We start from the raw sequence: 16,062 nt of genomic DNA, 5'->3' as shown, positions 1-16,062 counted from the left end.
TCACTACTCTCTAGATAAAGAAATCTCCCGTCATCTCAGTTCTGAATGATTTAACCCATTTTTTTAGATTGTGACCCATGGCTCCGGACTCCCCTGCCTTCAGAAACAACCTTCCTGCATCTAGCTAGTTTAGTCCTGTTAAGAATGTTATAGGTTTCTGTGAGATTCCCTCTCATTTTTCTGAACTCCAGTGAATATAATTCTAACCAATTCAACCTCTCCTCGTATCCCAGTCTGTCAGCCCAGGAATCAGACTGCTAAACCTTCAATGCACTCCCTCCACAGTCAGAATATTATTCCTCAGATGAGGAGACCAAAACCACATGTAATATTCCAGTTGTGGTCTCACCAAGGCCCTGTATAATTGCAGCAAGACAACCCAACTCAAATCTCCTCACTATGAAGACTCACATACCATTTGCTGTACCTATACGCTTACCTTCAACAACTGGTGCTCAAACATACCCAGGTCTCATTGCACATTTCCCTCTCTCAGTTCATAGCCATTTCATATCACAGCAATCCACATTATACTATATCTTTCATGCAACAGCCCACTCACTCAACTTATCCAAATCACACTGAAGCATAAAAACCGAAAAAAACTGTGGATGCTGTAAATCAGGAACAAAAACAAAGCTGCTAGAAAAGCTCAGCAGGTCTGGCAGGATCTTATCTGAATCATTAATATAATTTGTGAATAGCTGGGGTCCTAGCACTGATCCCTGCAGTATCCCACCAGTCACTCCCTGCAACTTGGAAAAAGATCCATTTATTCCCACAGAGATAATGGGAACCACAGATGCTGGAGAATCCAAGACAACAAAATGTGAGGCTGGATGAACACAGCAGGCCAAGCAGCATCTCAGGAGCACAAAAGCTGACGTTTCGGGCCTAGACCCTTCATCAGAGAGGGGGATGGGGTGAGGGTTCTGGAATAAATAGGGAGAGAGGGGGAGGGGGACCGAAGATGGAGAGAAAAGAAGATAGGTGGAGAGAGTATAGGTGAGGAGGTAGGGAGGGGATAGGTCAGTCCAGGGAAGATGGACAGGTCAAGGAGGTGGGATGAGGTTAGTAGGTAGATGGGGGTGCGGCTTGGGGTGGGAGGAAGGGATGGGTGAGAGGAAGAACAGGTTAGGGAGGCGGAGACAGGTTGGACTGGTTTTGGGATGCAGTGGGTGGAGGGGAAGAGCTGGGCAGGTTGTGTGGTGCAGTGGGGGGAGGGGACGAACTGGGTTGGTTTAGGGATGCAGTTGAGGAAGGGGAGATTTTGAAACTGGTGAAGTCCACATTGATACCATTAGGCTGCAGGGTTCCCAGGCGGAATATGAGTTGCTGTTCCTGCAACCTTCGGGTGGCATCATTGTGGCAGTGCAGGAGGCCCATGATGGACATGTCATCTAAAGAATGGGAGGGGGAGTGGAAATGGTTTGCGACTGGGAGGTGCAGTAGTTTGTTGCGAACTGAGCGGAGGTGTTCTGCAAAGCGGTCTCCAAGCCTCCGCTTGGTTTCCCCAATGTAGAGGAAGCCACACCGGGTACAGTGGATGCAGTATACCACATTGGCAGATGTGCAGGTGCATTTATTCCCACAATTTATTTCCTGTCTGAAAACCGGTTTTTATAATCCATCTCAACATAGTATCCCCAATCTCACATGCTTAAATTTTACACACTAATCTCTATGTGGAACTTAGTCTAAAGCCTTCTGAAATGCCAAACAAACCACATTCCCTACCTCCACTTTATAAAATCCACTAGTTATATAGAACATAGAACAGTACAGTACAGGCCCTTCAGCCCACAATGTTGTGCCGAACTTTTACCCGAATCCTAAGATCTATCCAACCTCTACCCCTACCTTATATTATCATCCATGTGCCTATCTAATAGCTGCTTAATGCCCCTAATGAGGCCGACTCCACTACCCTCTCCAGCAATGCATTCCATGCCCCGAACACTCTCTGAGTAAAGAACCTACCTCTGATGTCTCCCCTTTTCTACCTCTACTCACTTTAAAACTATGCCCCATCTTAATAGCTAACCTCCACCCTAAGAAAAAGTCTCTGGCTGTCTATTCGATCTATACCTCTGATCATTTTGTACTCCTCAAAGAATTCCAGCAAATATATGAAGCATGACTTTCCAATGCCCCTCATTTCACTCCCACCATCAGAAGCTATAACTTCAACAGCCAGAAATCCATGCTCTGCAAAACAATCTTTATCCCCTCAACTCCATCAAACTCCTTTGACGTCACTTTCCTCCGCCGTATTACTGTCACCACGCTACTTTTACTCTCAACCCCTTCACCTCAACAGCAAATCGATCTGACCCTACAACCTGAAACACCAATCCACCCTCTGTTCTTATACCTCCCTCTCCAAACCATCTGCCTAAACCCCCTTTCAACAGAGTCAACAAATGTGAACCTGGGAAAGCCCAGCAGGTCAGACAGCATCCAAGAAGCAGGGAAGTCAATGCTTCGGACTGATGCCCTTCATCAGGGCTTTAGTGTTGACTTTAGTGTGGGCTTTCCCAGCTCCACATTTATCGTTCTGAGGAAGGGTCACCGGATTTGAAATGTTAACTCTGATTTTTTTCTTCACAGATGCTGCTTAACCTGCTGAGTTTTTCCAGCAACTTTTGTTTTTGTTTCACATTTATTGCCTCTAGTTTCCAGCATCTGCAGTCCTTAGTGTCCCCATTCAACAGGAATCTCAAGTGTGAACACCTAAAACCTTTCCACCCTAAAGTACTTTCACATTACTGTAATACTGCCACTAAAATTTCAGGCCTCATCCCTTCAAATTCACCCACTGCAAAACTGTCCCTCCAAGAGTCCAACAATTAGTAACTCACTCCTTTTGTAGCTCAGTTTTCATTTTCCTGACACTCCTATGAGCGTCTCACATCTGGCTCCAGTTCAGGATGTCAGGTGATATAAAAGGAGATTATTGCTACACAACAATACAGCAGCTTGGCAGTTCTGACATCACAAACAGCAAATGATGCACCGCTAGCTATAATCATTGGGTACAAAAGTTCAAAAAAACTGCCTTAAAATGACAAATTACACTAAATCACTCTTTACATTAACTTTAAACATCAAAAGAGACAAACTCAGGATGGAAACAATGATGTTGGTCAGCCCACAAACAATCATTTGCAGCTTACTCCCTCATACAACTGTTGGAAAATACAGAATGGTGCAGAGCAAGAGGAGGTCATTCAGTCCATCGTGCCTGTGCTGATTCTTTGAAAAATATCCCATTAGTCTCTGTCTCTCCTGCTCTCTGCCTATAGTCCTGTGTATTTTCCCTTTCATTTAGTCATACAGTTCTCTCTTGAAAGTTTCTGCTGAAACTCATATCCTGCCCTTTCAGGCAGCATATTCCAGACCACAACATGACGCAGAAAAATAAAGTCCAGCATCTAGTTCTTTTTCCAATTACTTTAAATCAACGTCTTCTATAAACAAACTCTCCTCCCAGCAGAAAGACTCTCTCATCATTTACTTTATCAAAAGCCTTCATGATTTTGAACATTTTTGCCAACTCTTTTTGATCTTCTCGGCCCCAAGAAGAATCTGTCTATCTGCAATCAATTCAGAGTTGGTGATTGAGTAGAGTGAAATTATCTAAATTAATCTCACTCTGATTAGTCTCCTGCTGAGTACAAGAAAGGTATTGAAATAGGTTGCAGTGCTATAATTAAACATCTCTCCAAGACTGCCCCAGGGCCTAACACCACATTACAGATCACAAAATCATAGCTTAAATGCAATACTGTGAATGCTGGAAATCTGAAATGGATAAGAAATTGTCAGAGAACTTCAGAAGCTCCAACACCATCTACAGAGAGAGAAACAGAGTTAATGTTTCAGGTATAACGACCTTCGTCTCAATCCATTCTCCTCCAAGCTTAAAGTACCAGTATCTCAAATCTGTCCACATAACTGAAATTCCTTAGCTCTGGGTCCATTCTCATGAACCATTTCTGCACCTTCCTAACATGCAAACACAATGCTCTAGTTGAGGCTGACCAAGTATTTCATATAGTTTTATCATAATTTGCATGTTTTTATTCTCTATGTACCTATCTATAAATCTGAGGATGTTGTACACTTATGTAACCACTTTCATAACATGTCCAGCCACTTCCAACAAGTTGTGCATATGATGCTTGTTCTTTTTACCAAAATGTATTGGTTCCGTTAAATTTAATCTGCCACTTATTTGCCTATTCAGCTACAACGTCTACATCCCCAGTAAAATTTATGATCCTCCCACAGTTCCAAGTTTTGTATCATTTACAAATGTTAAAATTGTACCCTATATACTAGTTTGGGCCAGTAATACAGTTCAAGACGACTAGTGGCCTTAACACCATGCTCTTAGGATTTTACAGACGTTTTGGCACAGAACTGCCTCATAAGTCTTTGCCACATCAGGCTGGAGCTCTAACAGATTCAGTATTCTTCTACCATGACCTCTCAATATTCTAGGCCATCACAGACTGAGACACTGAGCCAAATTTTGTCTACACCATTTCACCTCATCAGTTCTCCTCATTCTGCCTCTTCCTCCTCCCATTTCATTTGTGGTTGCCAGAATACTGGGGGTTCAGCCTGCATTAGTTCTTCCAGCCAATCGTCTATTCTTCTTCCAATCCTGTTGTGTTTATACAAATCTCTTGCCACCACGTAGGAACATAGTACATAAGCTAGTCTTTCAGTTGCTCAACTTGTTGTGTCATTCAATGAAATCATGGCTGATCTGCGGCCCAACTCCATAGATCTGACCTTAGCCAATATCCCTTAAAGACTCTGATTAACAAAAACAATTTATCTCAGATTTAAAATTACTCGTGTTTGTGGAAGAGAATTCCAAATCTCTAGCACCCTTTGTTGTATTGAAGTGCATCCTAACATCTCTCCTGAACAGTCTTGCCTTAAATCTCAGACAATACCCAATTGTTCTAGAATCCCCAACGAGTAATAATAGTTTATGCTCAATTACCCTGACTTTTCCTGTTAATACAGTGACGACTTCGATGAGATTAGCCCATAAACTTCAAAATTCTAGAGAAAACAAACCTAATTTGTATATTTCTTCATAACTTGAGCCCTGAAATACAAGTATCATTCTTGTAAACCTATGTTGTGCTCCCTCCAAGACCAACAGATCCTTCCTAAGGGGTGATGCCCAGGTTATTTGGTCTGGTCTTACTCCTATCACTCACCTCACCACATTTCCTCACGCTGTCCACAAGATTTTGATCTCTTCTTGACCACTTCCTTTGAATTTCCAATATTCTTCACTGAGCCTTCCTGAATTCAGCATTTCTCATTATTTCACAAAATCATCTCAATATCTGCATTCAATCTCAGCATTGCCCAACTTTCCACACTGTTTAACAAGGCCAGACCCACAACTGTCTTGTAGATTCCGCTATGCCATCTCAGTGATACTTTTTGGCTATCTCATAACACTCTACTGCACTTCTTCCAAATACTCCAACCATAGGTAATCCACTGTTTCAGCTTTATTTCAATAATTCCACCCTTCGCCATCATTGAGACCAGAAGTTTGAACTGTTCAATTTTTTTCCTCGTCTTTGATCGTATTTTTTAACTTTCACTCTGACCCTCTTCCTGAAGCTCAAACACCCCAAGGACTGCAGTGGTTCAAGAAGGCAGTTCACCACAACTTTCTCAAGGGCAGCTGGGTTTGGCAATAAATGCTACTATAGCCAGTGACCCCTACATTCCAAGAATAAATAAAAACAAAACTGAAAGTCAATGAATTAGATCTTTGGTCTCCTGATCCTCACACCCCTGTCTTCCCACGCTTTTCTCTAGTTCTCCAGACACTCGTGTTCTCTCATGTTAAACTGATCAATGTCAACAGTAAACATCATTGACCATGGCACCACCTGTCTCAATCATTCATTCAGAACATCCATAACAATCAGTACAAGGATGGGCCTCAGTCAATCCACACTGCATTCTAACTTTGAATTCGAGACTATCACTTTCTCTGTGATGCTTCTCATTCTTGGCTTTTAAGTGTCTTGTAGTAGCCGTAGAAACTTCTCAGGAAGTCCATGCCTTTGTCCATCTTATATCTATAACTCTCTTACTCATAAACCTTTAAAATCCTTGTGTTTGTCCACTTCTGGTCTCCTGTGCTTCACAAAATCTCAGTTCCACAAGATTCATAAATCTTTCCACTACTCTTTCCTTCCTTAAGCTACTCTCAGAAAGATTTATAATCAGTAAAGTGATCAATAGTTACAGGAAAAGGCAGAAAAGTGGGTCTGAGGATTTTCAGATCAGCTACAATCTCACTGAATGGAGGAGGAGACTGGATGGGTTGTATGGCCTACTATCGCTCCCACATCACACTGCTCTAAAGATTCCTTGTCACCTGTCCCAATATCACCCTCTGTGCAATGTCATATTGTGTCCAACTAGATATCTGTGAAGTACCTTCATACCTTCCACAACAACCTATTAATCTCAATTTGCGAGATGTATTTCTGGGAGAGTTCCATGTTTTCACTACCCTCTATGTGAAGAAGAGCTTCCTGATATCAGCTCTGAACAGCCTGTCTCTGATTGTAAGATTAGGAGTCTTGTCCTGGTTCTCCCCACCAGTGAAACAGCCAGGTGGACAAGGAGTCCAGTCTCCCAGGTTTACCACCGGCCATCCAGCAGGCCATGGGGAGATCGGAGACAAAACAAGCGTTCACCAACACCTCCAGAATGTGAACGACATTTCTCTAACATCCTCCTCAAACTGGGGATGTTTGAAAGTGCTTCACAGCCAGTGGGGTATTCCTGAAGTTAGACATTGCTGGAATGGGAGAAACAGAGCAGCCAATTTGAACGCAGCAAAATCCAACAGGCAGGAACGTGATCCTCATTGGGATTGATGTTGCTGAGGAGTCCACCCCGAAACTCCCTCCTCTTCCCAATAGGGGCCTTGTGCACTGGCTGCGAGTGGGATCTTGCTGTGCGCCAGAGCTGCCCTGTTTCCATAACGACAGCAGCAGGGCCCGGGCCCTGGGCCTACCTCAGGCCGTTGATCATGGGTGCGCTATTGGATCTCCTGAGGCCGCCGTCGCTGGAAGCCGAGGGCCCGGGGCCGGGGCCAGGGAGCGGGAGCTCCAGCTCCATCTTCTCCTGGGCCATTGGGGCCGAGGCTCAGCCGCTCATCCCAACAGCGGGGCTCCAGAGCTGGGCCACGACATGGCGAGGAGCAGCCAGCTGTGGCTTGGGCCTGACACAAACACCTGGAGGCTGGGCCTCGGCCTCGCCCACATCCCCAACCGGGCAAGTACAACGAAGGCCCGGCTCCCGCTCCCGCTCCAACCGCCCTGAAACTAGTCCCGCCCTCCCAACACAGGCCAATCACGGCACGTCGCTGGGTGGCAGGCGGTTGAGTTCACCGATGAGAGAGCTGCAGTGGTTGACTGACATGGATGTTGACCAATCATACGTAGAGAAATGTCAGTTGGACAAAACACCAACCTGTCGCTGATAGGCAGGGCTTCGACCAATCAGCGATGACGTGGCATCTTGGGGGTTATGCTAATGAGGGCATGGAGGCAGCGGGACTTCCTGCCCGCGCTGTCCAATAGGAGGACACTTCCCCACCAAAACCCTCCGGTTTTGGGGCGGTGTCTACGTGAGGAGAGGAGCCTGTCCGAGCGGCCAATCACAGAAGAGGGGTGTGTCCGTTGCCCCTGTGGGGCGGGGCCTGTCGTTAAGGGGGCGGTGTGATACCGGTTGGAGAATTGCAACATGACGCTGCTGTTCCAATATGGAGGGGTCAGAGACCAACTTAAATCAGGCCATGAACACATAGAACACAACAGCACAGTACAGGCCCTTCGGCCCTCGATGTTGTGCCGACCTGTCATACTGATCTCAAGCCCACCTAACCTACACTATTCCATGTACGTCCATATGCTTATCCAATGACAACTTAAATGTACCTAAAGTTGGCGAATGTACTACCGTTGCAGGCAAAGCGTTCCGTTCCCTTACTACTCTCTGAGTAAAGAAACTACCTCTGACATCTGTCCTATATCTTTCACCCCTCAATTGAAAGCTATGCCCCCTCGTGCTCGCCGTCACCATCCTAGGAAAAAGGCTCTCCCTATCCACCCTATCTAACCCTCTGATTATTTTATATGTCTCAATTACTCCAGTCTATCTATATTCTGCTGCATTCTCCAACAGTCCCCATCCCTATCTGCTACTCCACCAATCTTAGTGTCATCAGTAAACTTGCTAATCAGACCACCTACACCTTCCTCCAGATCATTTATGCATATCACAAACAACAGTGGTCCCAACATGGATCCCTGTGGAAAACCACTGGTCACCATTCTCCATTTTGAGAAACTCCCTTCCACTACAACTCTCTGTCTCCTGTTACCCAGCCAGTTCTCTATCCAGAGATAGAGTAGGAACTGCAGATGCTGGAGAATCTGAGATAACACAGTGTAGAGCTGGACGAACACTGCAGGCCAAGCAACATCAGAGGAGCAGGAAGACTGACGTTTCAGGCCTAGACCCTTCTCTATCCATCTAGCTAGCACACCTGGACCCCATGCGACTTCTTTTTCTCCATCAGCCTACCATGGAGAACCTTATCAAACGCCTTACTGAAGTCCATGTACATGACGTCCACAGCCCTTCACTCATCTATCAACTTCGTCACTTCCTCAAATTTTTCTATCAAGTTGGTAAGATATGACCTTCCCTGCACAAAACCATGCTGCCTATCACTAATCAGCCCATTATCTTCCAAATGTAAATAGATCCTATCCCTCAGTACATTCTCCAGCAGCTTCCCCATCACTGACATCAGGCTCACCAGTGTATAATTACCTGGATTATCCTTGCTACCCTTCTTAAACAAGGGGACAACATTAGCAATTCTCTAGACCCCCGGGACCTCACCTGTGCTCAAGGATGCTGGAAAGATATCTGTTAAGGCCCCAGCTATTTCCTCTCTCGCTTCCCTCAGCCAACCTGGGATAGATCCCATCCGGACCTGGGGGTTTGTCTACCCTAATGCCTCTTAGAATACCCAACACTTCCCCCCCCTCACGCCAACTTGACCTAGAGTAATCAAACATCTGTCCCTAACCTCAAAATCTGTCACGTCCCACTCCTCAGTGAATACCGATGCAAAGTACTCATTAAGAATCTCACTCATTTTCTCTGACTCCTCGCATAACTTCCCTCCTTTGTCCTTGAGTGTCCAACCTTTTCTCTAGTTACCCTCCTGCTCCTTATGTACGAATAAAAGGCTTTGGGATTTTCCTTAACCCTGTTTGTTTGTTAAAGATATTAAAAGATCCTTTTAATCCTCTTAATTCCTCGTTACAGATCGGTCCTACTTTCCTGATATTCTTCCAAAGCTTCATCTGTTTTCAGTCACCTAGACCTTATGTATGCTTCCTTTTTGCTCTTTACTAGTCTCACAATTTCACTGGTTATCCACGGTTCCCCAATCTTGTCCTTTCTGTCCCTCATTTTCACAGGGACATGTCTGTCCTGCACTCTAATAAACCTCTCTTTAAAAGCCTCCCACATATCAAATGTGGATTTACCCTCAAACGGCTGCTCCCAATCCACATTCACCAGCTCCTGCTGAATTTTAGTATAGTTGGCCTTCCCCCAATTCAGCACTCTTCCTTTAGGGCCACTCTTGTCTTTATCCATCAGTATTCCGAAACTTAGTGAATTGTGATCACTATCCCAAATTAATCCCCTACTGAAACTTCAACCAGCTGGCCAGGCTCATTCCCCAATACCAGGTCACATATGGCCCCCTCCCGACTTGGGTTATTTACATCCTGCTCTATAAAATCCTCCTGGATGCTCCTTACAAATTCTGCTCCATCTAAACTCCTAACACTAAGTGAATCCCAGTCAATGTTGGGAAAATTAAAATCTCCCATCACCATCACCATGTTGCTCCTGCATTTTTCCATAAACTGTATATGTATTTGTACCTCTATCTCACGCTCACTGTTGGGAGGCCTGTAGTACAGCCCCAACACTGTTACCGCACCCTTCCTATTTCTGAGCTCTGCCCATATTGCCTCACTGCTCGAATCCTCCGTAGTGCCCTCCTTCAGCACAGCTGTGATATCCTCTTTGACCAGTAATGCAACTCCTCCACCCCTTTTATCTCCGTCTGTATCTCGCCTGAAGCATCTATATCCTGGGATATTTAGTTGCCAATCTTGCCCTTACCTCAGTGATAATGGGAACTGCAGATGCTGGAGAATCCAAGATAATGAAATGTGAGGCTGGATGAACACAGCAGGCCCAGCAGCATCTCAGGAGCACAAAAGCTGACGTTTCGGGCCTAGACCCCGAAACGTCAGCTTTTGTGCTCCTGAGATGCTGCTGGGCCTGCTGTGTTCATCCAGCCTCACATTTCATTATCTTGCCCTTACCTCAACCAAGTCTCAGTAATAGCAATAACATCATATTCCCAGGTACTAATCCAAGCCTTAAGTTCATCTGCCTTACCTACTACACTTCTCACATTAAAACAAATGCACCTCAGACCGCCTGTCCCTTTGCGTTCATCATCTGCTCTCTGCCTACTCTTCCCCTTATTGACACTGATTTCATTATCTTGTTCCTTACAGGCTTTAGTTACTAGCTCCTTACTGTCCACTAGCCTCCTAATTTGGTTCCCATCCCCCTGCCACATTAGTTTAACACTCCCCAACAGCATAAGCAAAAGCACCCCCTAGGACATTGGTTCCAGTCCGGCCCAGGTGTAGACCATCCGATTTGTAATAGTTCCACCTCCCCCAGAACCGGTTCCAATGTCCCAAAAATCTGAACCCCTCCCTCCTGCACCATCTCTCAAGCCACTCATTTATCCTGTGCATTCTTTCACTTCTACTCTGACTAGCTGACTAGAAGGTTCTGTGTCACAGGAAATATGTGCTACAAACCACGATACAAGAACAAGGTGACAGAGGAGACACGCAGAATTACCAAACATCTCAGTCCTCAGCCACACTGGCATGCCCCTCACCAGATTCACTGTAACAACGTCCCAGAAACTAGCCAACAGAATATACCCAGAGGTACAACGTGGATTCAGAACAGGCTGGTCAATGTGAGCCATGGTATAACCCCAGCTTTGAGAGAGGTGCAGGGAGCAGCAAACACTGCGGCTCACTTCTGTGGATCTCACAATAGCACTCGTCACAGTGAACAGAATAAGCCTCTACCCAATTCCCGAGCTTCTGTCTCATATTGTCTGTAAAAATATTCAGTTCAACACGCCATCTCTGAAAATTTTTTTCCTCTGTTTTGTTTAACACATTTTTCTCCATCCTGATCGGAACATCAGACAGGCCATTTGGAAAATAATCTCCTGATCTCAAGTCTCAAAAAGGACACCTCTCTTATTCTTAAACTGTGTTCTTAGTTTTAGTCTCCTTCGCAAAAGGACCCATCCTCTGGATATTCATTCCTGCAGGATTTTAAATATGTGACTAAGGTCACTTCTCATTCCTATAATTTACACTGGATAATGCCCACCCTTTCTTCACAGATAAAACCCTTCAGCTCAGGACTCAGTTGAGTAAATGCTCTGAACTACCTGTTGCAATTATATCATTTTTCAAATTCAGGGACCAAAACTGTACACAGTACTCCAGACAAACCGCAACTTTCCCCCCACAGTGATCGAGAACGCCCTTGACCGCGTCTCCCATATTTCCCGCAACACATCCCTCACACCCCGCCCCCGCCACAACCGCCCTAAGAGGATCCCCCTCGTTCTCACACACCACCCTACCAACCTCCGGATACAACGCATCATCCTCCGACACTTCCGCCATTTACAATCCGACCCCACCACCCAAGACATTTTTCCATCCCCTCCCCTGTCTGCTTTCCGGAGAGACCACTCTCTCCGTGACTCCCTTGTTCGCTCCACACTGCCCTCCGACCCCACCACACCCGGCACCTTCCCCTGCAACCGCAGGAAATGCTACACTTGTCCCCACACCTCCTCCCTCACCCCTATCCCAGGCCCCAAGATGACATTCCACATTAAGCAGAGGTTCACCTGCACATCTGCCAATGTGGTATACTGCATCCACTGTACCCGGTGCAGCTTCCTCTACATTGGGGAAACCAAGCGGAGGCTTGGGGACCGCTTTGCAGAACGCCTCCGCTCAGTTCGCCACAAACAACTGCACCTCCCAGTCGCAAACCATTTCCACTCCCCCTCCCATTCTCTAGATGACATGTCCATCATGGGCCTCCTGCACTGCCACAATGATGCCACCCGAAGGTTGCAGGAACAGCAACTCATATTCCGCCTGGGAACCCTGCAGCCATATGGTATCAATGTGGACTTCACCAGTTTCAAAATCTCCCCTTCCCCTACTGCATCCCTAAACCAGCCCAGTTCGTCCCCTCCCCCCACTGCACCACACAACCAGCCCAGCTCTTGCCCCCCACCCACTGCATCCCAAAACCAGTCCAACCTGTCTCTGCCTCCCTAACCGGTTCTTCCTCTCACCCATCCCTTCCTCCCACCCCAAGCCGCACCCCCAGCTACCTACTAACCTCATCCCACCTCCTTGACGTGTCCGTCTTCCCTGGACTGACCTATCCCCTCCCTACCTCCCCACCTATACTCTCTCCACCTATCTTCTTTACTCTCCATCTTCGGTCCGCCTCCCCCTCTCTCCCTATTTATTCCAGTTCCCTCTCCCCATCCCGCTCTCTGATGAAGGGTCTAGGCCCGAAACGTCAGCTTTTGTGCTCCTGAGATGCTGCTTGGCCTGCCGTGTTCATCCAGCCTCACATTTTATTATCTTGGAGGTCCCATTTATGTCGTGTGTATTTGCAGCAAAATTTTCCTACTTTTACACTGCACTTCCCTTGCATGAAACATCACTGTGATTGACTCTTAACTGCCCTCTGGGCAATTAGAGATGGACAATAAATGCTGCCTAGCCAGCAATGCCCCCGTCCTGTGAGTGAATAAAAAAAAATTCCGTTTGTTTCCTAATCACACGTTGAACCTGGGTATTAAGTTTTCATGCTTTATGTACAACCTCTACCTCAGAGTTCTGCAATCTCTTTCCATTTAAATAATTTACTGCATTTCTCTTCTTTCTACCAAAGAAGACAAGTTCATATTTTCTCATATTATAATCTACCTGCCAATGTTTTGCTCATTCTCTTAAACTATTTCCAATGCTTTGCAGATATTTCAGCTCCTCTTAACAATCTCCTGCCTACCTTGGTGTCATCTTGAAGTTTAGTAATCAGGCATTCGGTTCATTCATCCAAGTCATTGATATAAACCACACAAACCTATATTTCCCTCTGGCCAAAAGAAGAGTTCATCTCTGCACAAGATCAGATTGGAAATTTTGAAATCTTTCAAACACTGGAAGCAGAAACAAAACAGCAGCATGTCCAATCAGAGAACCTTGTCAAATTGATGATGCTGGACTAGTTGTTTCTACAGAAGACGCTCCCAGGATCAAGTAGCATCTGCCCGATGTCTGTGTCATGTTCTCCCTCACCATGGAAAAGGGCACTGCATCACCACCAGTGTCTGCACGCATCAGCACACCACTGGAAACATTCAGAGACAATGGGAACTGCAGATGCTGGAGAATCCGAGATAATAAAATGTGAGGCTGGATGAACACAGCAGGCCAAGCAGCATCTCAGGAGCACAAAAGCTGACGTTTCGGGCCTAGAACATTCAGCAAATTGTGTTACTATAGACCTGTGGTGACAACCTGTCCTTCGATGAACTGTTGTCACTGGTTCTTATAAATGAGGCATGTTTTAAATCACTGAAAACCAAACTGAGCTGCAGAACCACCATCTTCACGAACAAGAACTGTATACTCAGCACGTTGAAGTAAATAGGCAACTTGCATTTACCAAGGCCAGAGATTTTCATCTCTGGTATCTACAACACATCGTAGGTATCAAATGGAAAGATAAAGCCACCAATGTATTGCCCTTTCTGGGGCAAACATAAACATGCTAGCACTAATCAAACAAAGATGCCTTCCTTGAGGGCTTTTGTGGCACAGTGGTAATGTCCCTACCTCTAAGCCAGAAGTCCTGAGTTCAAGTCCCACCTGCTTCAGAAGTGTGTTCATAACATCTCTGAACAGGTTTGTTAGGAAATATCAAAAAGACTTGCTGGCTTGGGAGTGAGGGTGGAAGACAGCTGCATCTCCTAGGATGTATTTTACAAGGGGATGGTTCGTGCCAAGGGGCCAACAGGGCACCTCAAGTTTTAATGCTGTCAAAAAAGACACAACAGCCTTTAATCAGCTTGTGGAATTCATTGCCACAGAGTGCAGTGGAGGCCGGGATGTTGCGTGCCTTCAAGGCAAAGATCGACAAATTCTTGATCTCAGAAGGAATCAAGGGCTACGGGAGGAGTGCAGGGAAGTGGAGTTGAAATGCCCATCAGCCATGATTTAAATGGCGTAGTGGTCTTGATGGGCCAATGGCCTTACTTCCATTCCTATGTCTTATGGTCAATCAATCAGGACAAGTAGAAACTAGTAATTGTGGACATGAATCCAGGGCAACATGGTTTCAGAAGCTCCAAAACAGACACCATCCATACAAACAACGCAGCAGACATCATCGCACACTGGTGGCACTGCATAATTTCACACTTTTTTGGCACTTGTGGCCTATGTTGCCTTCCCAGAATCAGCTAGTTTAGCCAACAGATTTGCAGTAGAATGATGTTATCTGGCCTCGCTAGGATCTGAGGCTGCATTCTCAATATTTCTCATGGATAGAAGGATCCACAAATGTGCAGTGCAGCTGCTAAATTACAGGTACCAGAAATAGCAAACATACAACAACCCCACATGGAGTAAATGAGCAGGTTCTTGTGAATTTCTGTAAATTAAATTTGTTAATCCCCCAAAATTCAGGAAAAGAGCCAAATTAATAATAAAACAAGATACTGCAAATCCTCAAATTTTTCACAAGTCTGGCAGCATATATAGAGAGGAAGGGTAAGCTTAATCTTGTACTTTAGTGGTTTTTTCATCTTGTGCTTCCATCAGATTCATTCTACTTGCCCAGTTAAGGAAGACTCTCTAAAGAAACTCTCCCACATTACTGTTTAAGGCTTTCCCAGTTAATGCTTCATACCCATCTTCAGGCTACTGAGTTTTTAACTGCTCCCTGGTTCTTACCAATACTCAACAACCAAACCAGAGGTAATGACTCGTATTAGCTTTTCCATTACTGGCCTCCACAACAAAGATCAGAACATCTTGAGGATGAATAATGGAAAATTAAAACTTCAGCTTCTAATACATAGAACATAGGTGCTAGCGGGTTTTGAGAAGATTTGTAGCTCAGGTTGAGGTTCTAGATGTGAGTTTGCTCGCTGAGCTCGAAGGTTAGTTTTCAGACGTTTTGTCACCATTCTAGGTAACATCGTCAGTGAGCCTCCGACGAAGCGCTGGTGTTATGTCCCGCTTTCTATTTATCTGTTGAAGTTTCCTTGGGTTGGTGATGTCATTTCCTGCGTTGTTGATGTCAATTCCTGTTCTTTTTCTCAGAGGATGGTAGATTGGCTCCAAATCAATGTGTTTGTTTATGGAATTCCAGTTGGAATGCCATGCTTCTAGGAATTCTCGTGCGTGTCTCTGTTTGGCTTGTCCTAGGATGGATGTGTTGTCCCAATCAAAGTGGTGTCCTTCCTCATCAGAATGTAAGGATACGAGTGATAGTGGGTCATGTTGTTTTGTGGCTAGTTTCTAGAAAGCTAGCCACCAGGATACATGAACATCAACTAGCCACAAAACGACATGACCCACTATCATTCGTATCCTTACATACTGATGAGAAAGATCACCACTTTGATTGGGACAGCACATCCATCCTAGGATAAGCCAAACAGAGACACGCACGAGAATTCCTAGAAGCATGGCATTCCAACCGGAATTCCATCAACAAACACATTGATTTGGAGCCAATCTACCATCC

At 45.4% G+C, this 16,062-nt stretch overlaps 1 protein-coding gene across 1 annotated transcript in view; it reads right to left on the bottom strand.

Moving 5' to 3' along the window:
* pabir2 (PABIR family member 2) overlaps positions 1 to 7,408 on the bottom strand; it is a 49,522-nt gene extending 42,114 nt beyond the window's left edge. Inside the window, exon 1 of the mRNA XM_048544343.2 lies at positions 7,079 to 7,408. Coding sequence (XP_048400300.1) covers positions 7,079 to 7,197 — 119 coding nt within the window. The 5' untranslated portion in view covers positions 7,198 to 7,408. The remainder of the gene's footprint in view (positions 1 to 7,078) is intronic.
* Between the last annotated feature and the right edge of the window lie 8,654 nt (positions 7,409 to 16,062).

Source organism: Stegostoma tigrinum, chromosome 15, assembly GCF_030684315.1.
Source record: "Stegostoma tigrinum isolate sSteTig4 chromosome 15, sSteTig4.hap1, whole genome shotgun sequence".
Taxonomy (NCBI): Eukaryota; Metazoa; Chordata; class Chondrichthyes; order Orectolobiformes; family Stegostomatidae; genus Stegostoma; species Stegostoma tigrinum.
Note: the sequence above shows the minus strand (reverse complement) of the source record. Positions and strands in the feature narration are given on the sequence as shown.